Below are 17,500 nucleotides of genomic sequence, written 5' to 3' on the forward strand. Positions count from 1 at the left end.
TGTGATACTCAGAAGAGACAATATAGCCATATTACCATAAAACGGTTTATATAATAGCCTCAGCCTTGAGACTTGCATCCACATGGTTGTATAGAATGTATTAATAAGGATAAAGCTTTTGTAATACATTGAGATGCTATGCACTGATGTTAATGTGATAGAATTGTATTTCTGTACCAAGCTTAACTCAGTCATCGGCACGCCCCCAGGGACACAGACAGGACCAGGCGTCATGTGACATGTTTACTATAAAACTATACCCTGATCTACTTTCTTCAGACCAGGCCTCCACTCCATTGCGAGTTGGCCAATAGGTTTGACCATCCAATCCATCTACTGAAAGTGAACCATACCACGTGGTTAACTTTTAGACTATTGATATCGACAGAATAAGAACAAGTCTTTGATATTAATTAATAGTCTGCAGCTAGAAATTATATAATTGAACGCGAAGACCAACGAAACATCCATTCTATGACGACATTAATGAATGTCGCTTTGAAAGATCCATTCTAACCAAGAGAGAGAGAGAGAGAGAGAGAGAGAGAGAGAGAGAGAGAGAGAGAGAGAGAGAGAGAGAGAGAGAGAGAGAGAGAGAGAGAGAGAGAGAGAGAGAACGCAGACAAAACTCTCCAACAGAACGACGCTCCAACAAGGATCCCGACAACACACTGAGCGTAAATATATATTGATTGCAATTGCTCCCAAATGAGTGAGCGTTCATGTGCAATTGATTAGCATGTCAATTGTTAATATTAATGAACTCTGTGTGTCTCCTCAGCTGACCGTTTATGACCCATTGTTCAACAAGACACCAGCCATGCCTCTTAGCCACTAGGGCACATTACTCTACCAATTCTTTGTGATGATAATTACTGTTTGTATACTTTCTGTGAATTACATAGTTTAGTAAATAAATGATTTTAAGACAATTGATGTATGGATGACTCTTAGTAAAGGCTGGGTTCGTGCAGATACAACAATTTACGACGTTTGGAATGAGACTGGACGCGAGGTAAAATACACCATTTAAACCAGAAGATAATCGGCCTATACTATAATAGAATATAATATATAATGTTGTAATGTAGGAAAGTTATATTAGGAAAATTATAACTTTGTAATCTGAATATTTTCCTTGGTGCCCCGATCTCCTAGTTAATTACAATTAAACGAGTAATCAGTTTAATCGCGTGATAATAATTACAGGGAGTTAATTGATAAACATGTCTTCAGTTTAATGGTACCCCAAAGACACGACACTGTCCTTACAGAGGAGGAGGAGGAGGAGGAGGAGGAGGAGGAGGAGGCAGGGGGTTAGCTGTACCTTAGCATCCTGTCCTTACAGAGGAGGAGGAGGAGGAGGAGGAGGCAGGGGGTTAGCTGTACCTTAGCATCCTGTCCTTACAGAGGAGGAGGAGGAGGAGGAGGAGGCAGGGGGTTAGCTGTACCTTAGCGTCCTGTCCTTACAAAGGAGGAGGAGGAGGAGGATGAGGCAGGGGGTTAGCTGTACCTTAGCATCCTGTCCTTACAGAGGAGGAGGAGGAGGCAGGGGGTTAGCTGTACCTTAGCATCCTGTCCTTACAGAGGAGGAGGAGGAGGAGGCAGGGGGTTAGCTGTACCTTAGCATCCTGTCCTTACACAGGAGGAGGAGGAGGAGGAGGCAGGGGGTTAGCTGTACCTTAGCATCCTGTCCGTACAGAGGAGGAGGAGGAGGAGGCAGGGGGTTAGCTGTACCTTAGCATCCTGTCCTTACAGAGGAGGAAGAGGAGGAGGACGAGGCAGGGGGTTAGCTGTACCTTAGCATCCTGTCCTTACAGAGGAGGAGGAGGAGGAGGAGGACGCAGGGGGTTAGCTGTACCTTAGCATCCTGTCCTTACAGAGGAGGAGGAGGAGGAGGAGGCAGGGGGTTAGCTGTACCTTAGCATCCTGTCCTTATAGAGGAGGAGGAGGAGGAGGAGGAGGCAGGGGGTTAGCTGTACCTTAGCATCCTGTCCTTACAGAGGAGGAGGAGGAGGAGGCAGGGGGTTAGCTGTACCTTAGCATCCAGAGCGTACAGAGGAGGATGAGGAGGAGGAGGAGGCAGGGGGTTAGCTGTACCTTAGCATCCAGAGCTTACAGAGGAGGAGGAGGCAGGGGGTTAGCTGTACCTTAGCATCCAGAGCTTACAGAGGAGGAGGAGGAGGAGGAGGAGGCAGGGGGTTAGCTGTACCTTAGCATCCAGAGCTTACAGAGGAGGAGGAGGAGGAGGAGGAGGCAGGGGGTTAGCTGTACCTTAGCATCCAGAGCGTACAGAGGAGGATGAGGAGGAGGCAGGGGGTTAGCTGTACCTTAGCATCCAGAGCTTACAGAGGAGGAGGAGGAGGAGGAGGCAGGGGATTAGCTGTACCTTAGCATCCAGAGCTTACAGTACAGTGACTCAATCATTAAAAAAACGCATCGTTGTAGAGGGCAACAGTCATGAACATGGCCGAGCAACAGTCACAAACATCCAATTACTCAAAGGGCTGGGGAACGTCACTCGTCCACGTTATTCTACACAAGTCCTTCCAGTACCTCAGTCCTTCTTCTGAAGAGACCCATGCTACTCACTGCTATAAATACCCAGACAGAAGTGTGTCATGCAGGCTATATGAAACCCACAGGGGTGTCTAGGGAGTAGTATGAAGTTGGCACGTAGACTCTGATCTCAGGTCAGTTTTGTATTTGAACCCCAATAAAGGTAAAGGTTAGGATTGAGGGGGTAACCTGATTCTAGATCTGTTTCTGGGGACACTTGATGTGGATCATGAGGATGTGTTAGGAGGGCATCGAGGAGGCACTAGGGCACTTACGTTCAGCAATGACCAGCGGTGGGTAGAACAGGAAGTAGCCGACCATCTCGGCAGTCAGCTGACCCAGGAGGTTAGAGGCGGCGGTGCCGTTGAGAGGGGCGGTCCCGTTCCTCACCATGTAGACCAGAGACACAGCAGGAGAACCCACTGACTGAGACACACTCAGCATCTAGAGGACAGGGAGATGGAGAGAGGGAGAGAGAGAGAGAGAGAGAGAGAGAGAGGAGAGAGAGGGGGAGGGGGAAGGAGGGGCATAGAGACAAAGTTGCACAACATAATTTTAATTTAGATCAATCTACTTTAATGTGTAATAAGTTACAGAGGAGGTATAAAATATATTGCCATAATTAGCATAACAAAAATATGCTTAAATCCATAAAGATAATAAATCGGCTGTCAAGAGTGAAACTGGCAAGCCATTCGCCACTGTGAAAGTGTTTATAACGTCAACTACACAAAAACTAAAAACTAAACCTTGACATACATACATAATATAGTGGACATGTTAACACAGCAGCTAGGAAGCTCATTAAAACAACACAAACACTGTCTCCCTAAACACATCAGTTCAGATCAGAGAACAGCTTCTATTTACAATGGCACACGAACAATGCACTTAGGAATGATAATTATGCTCCAATTATACACAGCTTGCATTTTGCTTTGCTAGTGCCAAACCTCTTCAACTGCAGAGCTGTGTCTGTGAAAATGGTAGGTGCAAAATGCTTTGAGATTTTATCCATACAAACTGTGCCACACATCATCAAAATGACCAATCAGACGATCCATATTTAGACTCTTTGGATTTGTTTGTACTGAAGTTTAATGTCATAACATGTAAAATAAGCCACAACACAGCATCAACACAAGTCTGGTATAAATATCAACTGTTCGTTCAAGTAAAATGACTAAAATCCCGATGTCCAAACTGTCACGCCCTGATCTGTTTCACCTGTCCTTGTGCTTGTCTCCACCCTCTCTACCCTCCTGACCACTCTGCCTCCCTGCCGTCCTGTACCTTTGCCCCTGTTGCTGTATAAACATTGTCACTTCAACACGGTATGCATCTGGGTCTTACCTTATCCTGATACAAACAAGAAATAATTGATCTGTGGTGGGAAGCTTTGATAAGAGTACCTAGAGATTTAGGCTATGTATTAGGAAATGTGTATACAATACAAAACCTTTAAAAACTTTATTAATGCCCTGCTGGGACCAGTAACAAGGACATCATGAAGAGCAGAAAGACAACATACTGTCTTCATATACTTCCTACTCATACCAAATAGAAGCCATTTACAGACATGTGTGCATATATTTGGCATACAGCAGGTACCAGGAATCAAACCCACTATCCTGGAGTTGCAAGCACCATGCTCTACCAACTGAGCTACAGAGGACCACGTACACATGAAGTCACCACCTCCACAGGTCACAGGGTTAGTGAGTGAGGAGGAGGCCATGGTACTATAATATCTGTACCTGGACAGAGAGTCTGGTGTGGACGTCCAGGACTTTGGCCTGGGCCTCAGAGAACACGTTCTCCAGCCTCTGTTCCATCATCTGCGAGAACCGACAGGAACGCGGGTCATCTCCTGGACCTACGAAGCGCAGAACTGGAACACATAGAGAACACCCATTGAGATCATAGAACATGGAGAACATTAGGGCAGAGTAACTGTAGTTCAATACTCAACCCCATATATATGAGCTTGTATATGGACACAGTGCAGACTAATGTCCTGCAGTCTCCTTAATAATGTGTCTTGTATATGAACACAGAGCAGACTAATGTCCTGCAGCCTCCTTAATAACATGTCTTGTATATGAACACAGTGCAGACTAATGTCCTGCAGTCTCCTTAATAATGTGTCTTGTATATGAACACAGTGCAGACTAATGTCCTGCAGCCTCCTTAATAACATGTCTTGTATATGGACACAGAGCAGACTAATGTCCTGCAGTCTCCTTAATAACATGTCTTGTATATGAACACAGAGCAGACTAATGTCCTGCAGTCTCCTTAATAATGTGTCTTGTATATGAACACAGTGCAGACTAATGTCCTGCAGCCTCCTTAATAACATGTCTTGTATATGGACACAGTGCAGACTAATGTCCTGCAGTCTCCTTAATAATGTGTCTTGTATATGAACACAGTGCAGACTAATGTCCTGCAGCCTCCTTAATAACGTGTCTTGTATATGAACACAGAGCAGACTAATGTCCTGCAGCCTCCTTAATAACGTGTCTTGTATATGAACACAGAGCAGACTAATGTCCTGCAGCCTCCTTAATAACATGTCTTGTATATGAACACAGAGCAGACTTATGTCCTGCAGCCTCCTTAATAACATGTCTTGTATATGAACACAGAGCAGACTAATGTCCTGCAGCCTCCTTAATAACATGTCTTGTATATGAACACAGAGCAGACTTATGTCCTGCAGCCTCCTTAATAACATGTCTTGTATATGAACACAGAGCAGACTAATTTCCTGCAGTGTCACGTCCTGGCCAGTATATAAGGTTAATTGTTTTGTAGTTTGGTCAGGGCGTGGCAGGGGGTATTTGTTTTATGTGGTTCGGGGTGGTGTGTTTGTGTAAAGGGTGTTTGATTTAGTAATTCCGGGTTTTGGTTTATGTTTAGTTAATTCTATGGTTAGTCTAGGTTGTGTGTTTCTATGTTTGGTTGATTGGGGTTGGGACTCTCAGTTGAAGGCAGGTGTTGTCTATCTGCCTTTGATTGAGAGTCCCATATATTAGGGTGTGTTTGTATGTGTGATTTGTGGGTGATTATTCTGTGTATAGCCTTGTGCCTTACCAGACTGTTTATTTGTCGAGTGTTCGTTTTTTGTGTTTTGTATGTTCATTGTTGAGATTAATTAAAAATCAAGATGAGCATTCACGTACCTGCTGCGTATTGGTCCACATTTTCTGATGACGATTTCGCATTATCGTCAGAAGACGAAGACAGTTGTGACAGAATCACCCACCACCAAAGGACCAAGCAGCAGAGGAAGGAGCAGACGGAGTTCGAGTTGGACTGGCGGGAGAAGTGGACTTGGGAGGAAGTTCTGGACGGGGCCGGACCCTGGCATCAGGCTGGGGATTATCGACGCCCGCAGGGGGAAATTGAGGCAGCCAAGGCAAAGAGGCGGTGGTACGAGGCCAAGTACGCGCTGAAGGAGAAGCACGAGAGGCACCCCCAAGAACATTTTTTGGGGGGGCACACGGGTAGTTTGGCTAGGCGTAAGAAGAGCCGGAAGCCAGCTACTCGTGGTTATATGGAGGAGCGTATGGGGTGGAGAGCGCTATGTTTCGCTGAGGAGCGCACTATCTCACCCATACGCACGCACAGTCCGGTGCGCGTTATTCCAGCCCCTCGCAGGTGCCGTGCTAGAGCGGGCATCCAGCCTGGTAGGAGGATGCCTGCGCAGCGCATCTGGTCGCCGGTACGCCTCCGAGGACCAGGCTACCCAACTCCCGCTCTACGCACGGCTACCATCAGGCCCCTGCACAGCCCAGTCTGCCCTGTACGAGCACCCCGCTCGTACAGGGCTACTAGTTCCATCCAGCCAAGGCGGGTTGTGCAGGAGGTAAGATCTAGACCGGCTGTGCGCCTCCATAGCCCTGGGTTTCCAGCTCCTGTCTCTCGTGCGGACCCGGAAGTGCGTCAACCCAGTCCGACTCGTCCTGTTCCCGCTCCCCGCACTAGCCTGGAGGTGCGTGTACATAATCTGGTAAGCCCAGTACCAGCACCACGCACCAGGCTACAAGTGCGTCAACCCAGCCTCGCCAGTCAACAGTCTTCATCAGAGCTGCCCGCCAGTCAACAGTCATCATCAGAGCTGCCCGCCAGTCAACAGTCATCGTCAGAGCTGCCCGCCAGTCAACAGTCATCGTCAGAGCTGCCCGCCAGTCAACAGTCATCGTCAGAGCTGCCCGCCAGTCAACAGTCATCGTCAGAGCTGCCCGCCAGTCAACAGTCATCGTCAGAGCTGCCCGCCAGTCAACAGCTCGTCAGAGCTGCCCGCCAGTCAACAGTCGCCAGAGAGGTCAGACTGCGCTGAACGTCGCCGGAGTGGTCAGACTGCGCTGAACTGCCGGAGTGGCCAGACTGCGCTGAACTGCCGGAGTGGCCAGACTGCGCTGAACTGCCGGAGTGGCCAGACTGCGCTGAACTGCCGGAGTGGCCAGACTGCGCTGAACTGCCGGAGTGGCCAGACTGCGCTGAACTGCCGGAGTGGCCAGACTGCCCTGAACTGCCGGAGTGGCCAGACTGCCCTGAACTGCCGGAGTGGCCAGACTGCCCTGAACTGCCGGAGTGGCCAGACTGCCCTGAACTGCCGGAGTGGCCAGACTGCCCTGAACTGCCGGAGTGGCCAGACTGCCCTGAACTGCCGGAGTGGCCAGACTGCCCTGACTGCCCAGACTGTCCCGAATTGCCAGACTGCCCAGACTGTCCCGAATTGCCAGACTGCCCAGACTGTCCCGAATTGCCAGACTGCCCAGACTGTCCCGAATTGCCAGACTGCCCAGACTGTCCCGAATTGCCAGACTGCCCAGACTGTCCCGAATTGCCAGACTGCCCAGACTCTCCCGAATTGCCAGACTGCCCCGACTGCCCCCCGGCGATGCCAGACTGGTCCGACTGCCCCTCGGCGATGCCAGAGTGGCCCGACAGCCTGGAACGGCCGGAGCCAGAGCCACCTCCAGAAATAGGTGGGTTGGGGAGGGGGGGTGTAGCACAGTGCCGTCGTTGACGGCAGCCACCCTCCCTTCCCTCCCTTTAGAAAAGGGGACTTTTTGTTGGTGTTGCTTGGGGTTATTTTTTGTTAAGGTGCTTCTGGGGTAGCACCTTTAAGGGGGGGGTACTGTCACGTCCTGGCCAGTATATAAGGTTAATTGTTTTGTAGTTTGGTCAGGGCGTGGCAGGGGGTATTTGTTTTATGTGGTTCGGGGTGGTGTGTTTGTGTAAAGGGTGTTTGATTTAGTAATTCCGGGTTTTGGTTTATGTTTAGTTAATTCTATGGTTAGTCTAGGTTGTGTGTTTCTATGTTTGGTTGATTGGGGTTGGGACTCTCAGTTGAAGGCAGGTGTTGTCTATCTGCCTTTGATTGAGAGTCCCATATATTAGGGTGTGTTTGTATGTGTGATTTGTGGGTGATTATTCTGTGTATAGCCTTGTGCCTTACCAGACTGTTTATTTGTCGAGTGTTCATTTTTTGTGTTTTGTATGTTCATTGTTGAGATTAATTAAAAATCAAGATGAGCATTCACGTACCTGCTGCGTATTGGTCCACATTTTCTGATGACGATTTCGCATTATCGTCAGAAGACGAAGACAGTTGTGACATGCAGCCTCCTTAATAACATGTCTTGTATATGAACACAGAGCAGACTAATGTCCTGCATCCTCCTTATAATAAAGTGTCTTGTATATGAACACAGAGCAGACTAATGTCCTGCAGCCTCCTTAATAACATGTCTTGTATATGAACACAGAGCAGACTAATGTCCTGCAGCCTCCTTAATAACGTGTTTTGTATATGAACACAGTGCAGACTAATATCCTGCAGCCTCCTTAATAACGTGTCTTGTATATGAACACAGAGCAGACTAATGTCCTGCAGCCTCCTTAATAACGTGTCTTGTATATGAACACAGAGCAGACTAATGTCCTGCAGCCTCCTTAATAACATGTATTGTATATGAACACAGAGCAGACTAATGTCCTGCAGCCTCCTTAATAACATGTCTTGTATATGAACACAGAGCAGACTAATGTCCTGCAGCCTCCTTAATAACATGTCTTGTATATGAACACAGAGCAGACTAATGTCCTGCAGCCTCCTTAATAACATGTCTTGTATATGAACACAGAGCAGACTAATGTCCTGCAGCCTCCTTAATAACATGTATTGTATATGAACACAGAGCAGACTAATGTCCTGCAGCCTCCTTAATAACGTGTCTTGTATATGAACACAGAGCAGACTAATATCCTGCAGCCTCCTTAATAACATGTATTGTATATGAACACAGAGCAGACTAATAAGTATAAGTGAAAGAAAAACAACATGACCTTAAACATATTCCTCCAGTCTAAACCATCAGACCTGTTTTGAGCTGGAGGCTGATAGCTGGGCTGGTTTTCCATGGTGCGGCTGTGTTGGGCAGCGCCGTTACCATGGGGACAAACTGTCGCACGTCACCCATCAGCCTATCCCGGCCGTAGGAGTGAAGCGCCTCGACCACCACAGAGGGCGGGTACACCATGTCTGCTCCAATTACGTGGTAGCCCACCGTCACGTTGGGAGAGCCAAACACAGTCTCCACCTGAGAGAGAGAAATAGGGATCCGTTATCAGGATCAATAAGCATGATCGATCATCTAATCAACTGGCTGGTTGTAGAGTTGTAGGAGTAGATGTTTTGACTGCTTGTGAAACAGAAGGATGGTGAGAGAGGGAGAACAAGAGAGACTAATAGAAAGAGAGAACATGGGAATGGGAACATGGGAACATGGGAATGGGAACGGGAGACGGAATGAGAAAAGGAAGCGAAAAGAGAGTGAGCGTGAAAGCTGTACATTACACAGAGGACAGAGAGTTGTAAATTACACAGAGGACAGAGAGTTGTAAATTACACAGAGGACAGAGAGTAGTACATTACACAGAGGACAGAGAGTTGTAAATTACACAGAGGACAGAGAGTTGTAAATTACACAGAGGACAGAGAGTTGTACATTACACAGAGGACAGAGAGTTGTACATTACACAGAGGACAGAGTTGTACATTACACAGAGGACAGAGAGTTGTACATTACACAGAGGACAGAGTTGTACATTACACAGAGGACAGAGAGTTGTAAATTACACAGAGGACGGAGAGTTGTAAATTACACAGAGGACAGAGAGTTGTACATTACACAGAGGACAGAGAGCTGTAACAGTACACAGAGGATAGAGAGCTGTGTGTGGGAGGTGTGTCTGTTTCTGTGACAGAGGTAGAGAGAGAGGTAGAGAGAGAGGTAGAGAGAGAGAGGTAGAGAGAGAGAGAGAGGTAGAGAGAGAGTTTGTGTGAGAGAGGTGAAACAGATCAAATCCCTCATCCTTTGATGACAGACAGTCCCCTTGGTTACCACACTGAGAGGCCATACAGTCTTGATATTACCATGAGTCGACAGTATTCCCCTCACAATCAAGCCTTGTTATGAACGGACCCATTCACCATCACTACACCAGCCCAGCCGTTATTCAAAGACTAGGTTTCAGCAAAAGTCGCTGAGTGGTAACGTACCCTCCTAAGTCTATATGGCCGATGTGAAAGACCATCAATGGATTATCTAGAAGGACTTCAGTCAGTTCAGCATTCCACTCTTTTCACCTCAATGAAAATCTTTAATTTAATGGCCAGAAGCTTTCACTTTGATACAAAAGCTTTCCTCTGGTCTTGCCAAATGAAAGTCATTTAGCCTGCTGCTCCTCATGGTTCTTTCCGGCCTTCCCCCTCTATATCGTTCCTAGTAACCATCTCTGCTCTGTAATTAAAAACAAACAAAACATTTCCCCCTGGGACTGACCGTAAAATAAACATTTACTCATATTTAGATTAGTGACAACCCAGCTAGCACATTTGGTTCCTTGGAAGTTGTGGGAACATATATGTTTGCCGGTTCTGGAAACATACATTTTAAGGTTGCAGGGAGGTTCTCAGAACATTTTACTATGGTTCCCTGAAAGCTTTCATCAACATTCTGAGAACAGAAATTATAGTTTATTTGAAGGTAATTAACTGTTTAGAACTCTAAGCATAGATAGGAGACATGGAAATGCATTTGCTCAGGCATTAATCATGCAAGCACATTTATTTTTATGGCACCACGTCAGTGAGATTTGAACCTATGATCTTCTGTTCTCTATGTATGGAATTAGTCCACAGCACCACCTTAGAATCGAGCTATGATGCTATGTTTTTTACTCATGCAAAGCAGTTCATTTCAGTCTATTTAAACAGACCCCATTTCAAAGGAAACAAGCACTCATTAAGATCAGGTGTGGCCAATAAGTGTGCACAGCCAACGCACTTAACAAGATATAGGATAGAATGAGAACAGAATGCGTATGTTTTAAAATAACATTCTCAGAATGTTCTTTGAACGTTAATGTTTTCTTTTAGTTTTTTATGGAAAGTTTTCTTAATGTTGTGAGAACATGACTTTAAATAGAACCATGAGGAAACCTGCAGAAAATGTTATGCTGAAGTACTGAAATACCCCCAGAAGAACGATGTTTCTTAACATTCTCTGCACATTCTGAGAACATGAATTTAAATAGAACCACAAGGAAACCTGTACAAAATGTCATGCTGAAGTACTGAAATCCCACAGAAGAACTTATTTCTTAATGTTCTCTGAACAATTTGAGAACATTACTTGAAATAGAATCATGAGGAAACGTTATGCTGAAGTACTGAAATTCCCACCTAAGAAACATAATGGTTCTCAGAACGTTTTGTGCTAGCTGGGTATCCTGCACGATTCCCAGAGCATTGGGAAGATTGTATGCAAAATAACCATAGGACAACCACGCTCTCACCAAGCTTTAAGAAACATATGGTTCTCAGAACATTATGTGCTAGCTGGAAAGTGCTACAGCGCGAGAGAGAGACAGAGGTAGAGAAAGAGAGGGAAAGAGGTAGAGAAAGAGAGAGAAAAAGACATATAGAGAGAGTGAGAAAGAACAGAGGAGAGAGAGAGAGGGAGAGAGCCTGGACTTCCTGACGGGCCAACCCCAGGTGGTGAGGGTAGGCAACATCACCTCCGCCACACTGACCCTCAACACGGGGGTCCCACAGGGGTGTGTGCTTAGTCCCCTCCTGTACTCCCAGGTCACACACACGACTGCGTGGCCATGCACGACTCCAACACAATCATCAAGTTTGCTCACGACACCGACGGTAGTAGGCCTGATCACCAGCGATGATGAGAAAGCCTACAGGGAGGAGGTCAGTGACCTGGCAGTGTGGTGCCGGGACAACAACCTCTCCCTCAACATCAGTCAGACCAAGGAGCTGATGGTGGACTACAGGAAACAGAGGCGTGAGGACGCCCCCATACACATCGGCAGGGCTGCAGTAAAGTGGGTCTAAAGCTCCAAGTTCCTCGGTGTCCAAATCCCTAATGACCTAAATGGTTCACTCACTGCCAGGTCACTGACCTCCTCCCTGTAGGCACAGCTGTGAAGAAAGCATAACAGCACCTCTTCCCACACAGGAAAAATAAAAGGTTTGGCCCTCAAATCCTCCAAAAGTTCTACAACTGCACCAACTGTTCTGCCTATGGCTATGGAACCCTGACCTGTTCACCGGACGTGTTATCTGTCCCAGACCTGCTGTTTTCAACTCTCTAGAGACAGCAGAAGCGGTAGAGATACTCTGAATGATCGGCTATGTAAAGCCAACTGACATTTACTCCTGAGGTGCTGACCTGTTGCACCCTCAACAACCACTGTGATTATTATTATTTGACCCTGCTGGTCATCAATGAACATTTGAACATCTTGGCTATGTTCTGTTATAATCTCCACCCGGCACAGCCAGAAGAGGACTGGCCACCCCTCATAGCCTGGTTCCTCTCTAGGTTTCTTCCTAGGTTCTGGCCATTCTAGGGAGTTTTTCCTAGCCTAACCTCTACAGTCATGGCCAAAAGTTTTGAGAATGACACAAATATTAATTTTCACAAAGTTTGCTGCTTCAGTGTCTTTAGATATTTTTATCAGATGTTACTATGGAATACTGAAGTATAATTACAAGCATTTCATAAGTGTCAAAGGTTTTTATTGACAATTACATGAAGTTAATGCAAAGAGTCAATATTTGCAGTGTTGACCCTTCTTTTTCAAGACCTCTGCAATCTGCCCTGGCATGCTGTCAATTAACTTCTGGGCCACATGTGTTGGTACCATTCTTTATTCATGGCTGTGTTCTTAGGCAAAATTGTGAGTGAGCCCACTCCCTTGGCTGAGAAGCAACCCCACACATGAATGGTCTCAGGATGCTTTACTGTTGGCATGACACAGGACTGATGGTAGCGCTCACCTTGTCTTCTCCGGACAAGCTTTTTTCCGGATACACCAAACAATCGGAAAGGGGATTCATCAGAGAAAATGACTTTACCCCAGTCCTCAGCAGTCCAATCCCTGTACCTTTTGCAGAATATCAGTCTTTCCCTGATGTTTTTCCTGGAGAGAAGTGGCTTCTTTGCTGCCCTTCTTGACACCAGGCCATCCTCCAAAAGTCTTCGCCTCACTGTGCCACTGATGCACTCACACCTCCCTGCTGCCATTCCTGAGCAAGCTCTGTACTGGTGGTGCCCCGATCCCGCAGCTGAATCAACTTTAGGAGACGGTCCTGGCGCTTGCTGGACTTCCTTGGGCGCCCTGAAGCCTTCTTCACAACAATTAAACCGCTCTCCTTGAAGTTCTTGATGATCCGATAAATGGTTGATTTAGGTGCAATCGTATTGGCAGCAATATCCTTGCCTGTGAAACCCTTTTTGTGCAAAGCAATGATGACGGCACGTGTTTCGCATGGTTGACAGAGGAAGAACAATGATTCCAAGCACCACCCTCCTTTTGAAGCTTCCAGTCTGTTATTCGAACTCAATCAGCATGACAGAGTGATCTCCAGCCTTGTCCTCATCAACACTCACACCTGTGTTAACGAGAGAATCACTGACATGATGTCAGCTGGTCCTTTTGTGGCAGAGCTGAAATGCAGTGGAAATGTTTTTTGGGGATTCAGTTCATTTGTATGGCAAAGAGGGACTTTGCAATGAATTGCAATTCATCTGATCACTCATAACATTCTGGAGTATATGCAAATTGCCATCCTACAAACTGAGGCAGCAGACTTTGTGAAAATTAATACTTGTGTCATTCTCAAAACTTTTGGCCACGACTGTATAAAAGGCGGTGTGAAAGGAAGGCCTGAAAAATCGTTAGACTCCAGCCACCCAAGCCACAGACTGTTCTCTCCGCACAGCAAGTGGTACCGGTGCATCAAGTCTGACACCATGAGGCTCCTGAACAGCTTCTATCCCCAAGCCATGAGGCTTGTTAAATAGCTAACAGAGTGGCTACACAGACTATCTGAGTTGACCCTTGGACTTGACTTGTATTTTTTCCCTGTCTCTATGCACAATCACAGGACTGATACTCGAAAACACACATACAATCATCATTACGCTGCTGCTACTCTGTCATAAACAAAAAAAAAAGAAACGTCCTCTCACTGTCAACTGCGTTTATTTTCAGAAAACTTAACATGTGTAAATATTTTTATGAACATAACAAGATTCAACAACTGAGACATAAACTGAACAAGTTCCACAGACATGTGACTAACAGAAATGGAATAATGTATCCCTGAACAAAGGGGGGGTCAAAATCAAAAGTAACAGTCAGTATCTGGTGTGGCCACCAGCTGCATTAGGTACTGCATTGCATCTCATCCTCATGGACTGCACCAGATTTGCCAGTTCTTGCTGTGAGATGTTACCCCACCAAAGCACCTGAAAGTTCCCAGACATTTCTGGGGGGAATGGCCCTAGCCCTCACCCTCCGATCTAACAGGTCGCCGACGTGCTCAATGGGATTGAGATCCGGGCTCTTTGCTGGCCATGGCAGAACACTGACATTGCTGTCTTGCAGGAAATCACGCACAGAACGAGCAGTATGGCTGGGGGCATTGTCATGCTGGAGGGTCATGTCAGGATGAGCCTGCAGGAAGGGTACCACATGAGAGAGGAGGATGTCTTCCCTGTAACGCACAGCGTTGAGATTGCCTGCAATGACAACAAGCTCAGTCCGATGATGCTGTGACACACCGCCCCAGACCATGACGGACCCTCCACCTCCAAATCGATCCCGCTCCAGAGTACAGGTCTCGTAACGCTCATTCCTTCAACGATAAACGTGAATTCGACCATCACCCTTGGTGAGACAAAACTGCGACTCCTCAGTGAAGAGCACTTTTTGCCAGTCCTGTCTGGTCCAGCGACGATGGGTTTGTGCCCATAGGCGACATTGTTGTCGGTGATGTCTGGTGAGGACCTGCCTTTCAACAGGACTACAAGCCCTCAGTCCAGCCTCTCTCAGCCTATTGAGGACATTCTGAGCACTGATGGAGGGATTGTGTGTTCCTGGTGTAACTCTGTCAGTTGTTGTTGCCATCCTGTTCCTGTCCCGCAAGTGTGATGTTTGGATGTACCGATCCTGTGCAGGTGTTGTTACATGTGGTCTGCCACTGTGAGGATGATCAGCTGTCCGTCCTGTCTCCCTGTAGTGCTGTCTTAGGCGTCTCACAGTACGGACATTGCAATTTATTGCCCTGGCTACATCTGCAGTCCTCATGCCTCCTTGCAGCATGCCTAAGGCACGTTCACACAGATCAGCAGGGACCCTGGTCATCTTTCTTTTGGCGTCAGTAGACGACCGTTCCATAGGTGCATGATCATTAATTGTTTATGGTTCATTGAACAAGCATGGGAAACAGTGTTTAAACCCTTTACAATGAAGATCTGTGAAGTTATTTGGATTTTTACGAATTATCTTTGAAAGACAAGGTCCTGAAAAAGGGCCGTTTCTTTTTTTGCTGAGTTTATATGCTAATGCCTAGTCACCTTACCCCTGTACACTATCAACAGTGTCTCAGATAGTATTCACATCCATAGACTTTTTACACATTTTGTTGTGCCTGAATTTGAAATGGATTAAATTTAGAATTTGTGTCACTGGCCTGCACGCAATACCCCATAATGTCAAAGTGGAATTATGTTTTTTAGAAATGGTTACAAATAATAAAAAAATAAAAAGCTGAAATGTCTTGTGTCAGTATTCAACTCCTTTGTTATGGTAAGCCTAAATAAGTTCAGGAGTAAAAATGTGCTTATCAAGTCACATAATAAGTTGCATAGACTCACTCTGTGTGTACTAATAGTGTTTTAACACGATTTTGAATGACAACCTCATCTCTGTATCCCACACATATAATTATCTTTAAGGTCCCTCAGTTGAGCAGTGAATTTCATTACACAGATTCAACCAGAATGACCAGGGATGTTTTCCAATGCCTCGCAAAGTAGGGCCCCAATTGTTAGATTGGTAAAAAAAAAGAAGAAGCAGACATTGAATATCCCTTTGAGAATGGTGAAGTTATTAATTACACTTCGGATGGTGTATCAATACACCCAGTTACTACAAAGATACAGGCGTCCTTCCTAACTCAGTTGCCGGAGAGGAAGGAAACCGCACAGGGATTTCACCATGAGGCCAATGGGGACTTTAAAACAGTTACAGAGTTTAATGGCTGTGATAGGAGAAAACTGAGTATGGATCAACAACGTTGTAGTTATTCCACAATACTAACCTAAATAACAGAGTGAAAAGAAGGAAGCCTGTACAGAATACAAATATTCCATAAGATACATCCTGTTTGTAACAAGGCACTAAAGTAATACTGAAAAAAAAAATTGCAAAGAAATTAACTTCATGTCCTGAATACAAAGCGTTATATTTGGGGCAAATCCAACACAACACATCACTGAGTACCACTCGTCATATTTTTAAGCATAGTGGTGGCTGCATCATGTTATGGGTATGCTTGTCAAGGGCAAGGACTAGGGAGTTTTTTAGGACAAAAATAAATGTAATAGAGCTAAGCACAGACAAGAGCCTAGCGTAAAACCTGGTTCAATCTGCTTTCCAACAGACACTAGGAGACAAATTCACCTTTCAGCAGGACAATAACCTAAAACGCAAGGACAAAAATACACTGGAGTTGCTTACCAAGACGACATTGAATGTTCCTGAGTGGCCTAGTTACAGTTTTGACTTAAATCGGTATGGAAATCTATGGCAAGACATGAAAATGGCTGTCTAGCAATGATCAACAACCAACTTGATAGAGCTTGAAGAGTTAAAAAAAGTGATAATGTTGTACAATCCAGGTGTGCAAAAGCTCTTAGAGAGTCACCCAGAAAGACTCACAGCTGTAATCACTTCCAAAGGTGATTCTAACATGTATTGACTCAGGGGTGTGAAAACCTATCTAAATGATATATTTCTGTATTTTATTTTCAATACATTTACAAAAATGTCTAAAAACATGGTTTTACTTTGTAATTATGCAGTATTGTGTGTAGATGGGTGAATTTGTTCAATCTATTTTGAATGCAGGCTGTAACAAAACAAAATGTGGAATAAGTCAAGGGGTATGATTACTTTCTGAAGGCACTGTAGCTCTATCACTCCAGTATCCCTGTACATTGTTAATATTGTACTGAACTGACCCTGTATATAGTCCCCTTACCCCTATACATATCTACCTCTATCACTCCAGTATCCCTGCACATTGTTAATATGGTACTGACCCTGTATATAGTCACCTTACCCATATACATATCTACCTCTATCACTCCAGTATCCCTGCACATTGTAAATATGGTACTGACCCTGTATATAGTCCCCTTACCCCTATACATATCTACCTCTATCACTCCAGTATCCCTGCACATTGTTAATATGGTACTGACCCTGTATATAGTGCCCTTACCCCTATACATATCTACCTCTATCACTCCAGTATCCCTGCACATTGTTA

The 17,500-nt window shown here is 45.6% G+C and overlaps 1 protein-coding gene across 2 annotated transcripts in view; it reads right to left on the reverse strand.

The window, feature by feature from the left end:
- LOC106562743 (UPF0606 protein KIAA1549L) overlaps positions 1-17,500 on the reverse strand; it is a 128,216-nt gene that overhangs the window by 56,140 nt on the left and 54,576 nt on the right. For both annotated transcript variants that reach the window (XM_082957906.1, XM_045689495.2), the window contains 3 exons: positions 8,957-9,176; positions 4,317-4,450; positions 2,835-3,003 (listed from right to left, as the gene is read on the reverse strand). In XM_082957906.1, coding sequence (XP_082814032.1) covers positions 2,835-3,003; positions 4,317-4,450; positions 8,957-9,176 — 523 coding nt within the window. The remainder of the gene's footprint in view (positions 1-2,834; positions 3,004-4,316; positions 4,451-8,956; positions 9,177-17,500) is intronic.

This window comes from Salmo salar, chromosome 11 (genome assembly GCF_965601325.2).
Source record: "Salmo salar chromosome 11, fSalSal1, whole genome shotgun sequence".
NCBI lineage: Eukaryota > Metazoa > Chordata > Actinopteri > Salmoniformes > Salmonidae > Salmo > Salmo salar.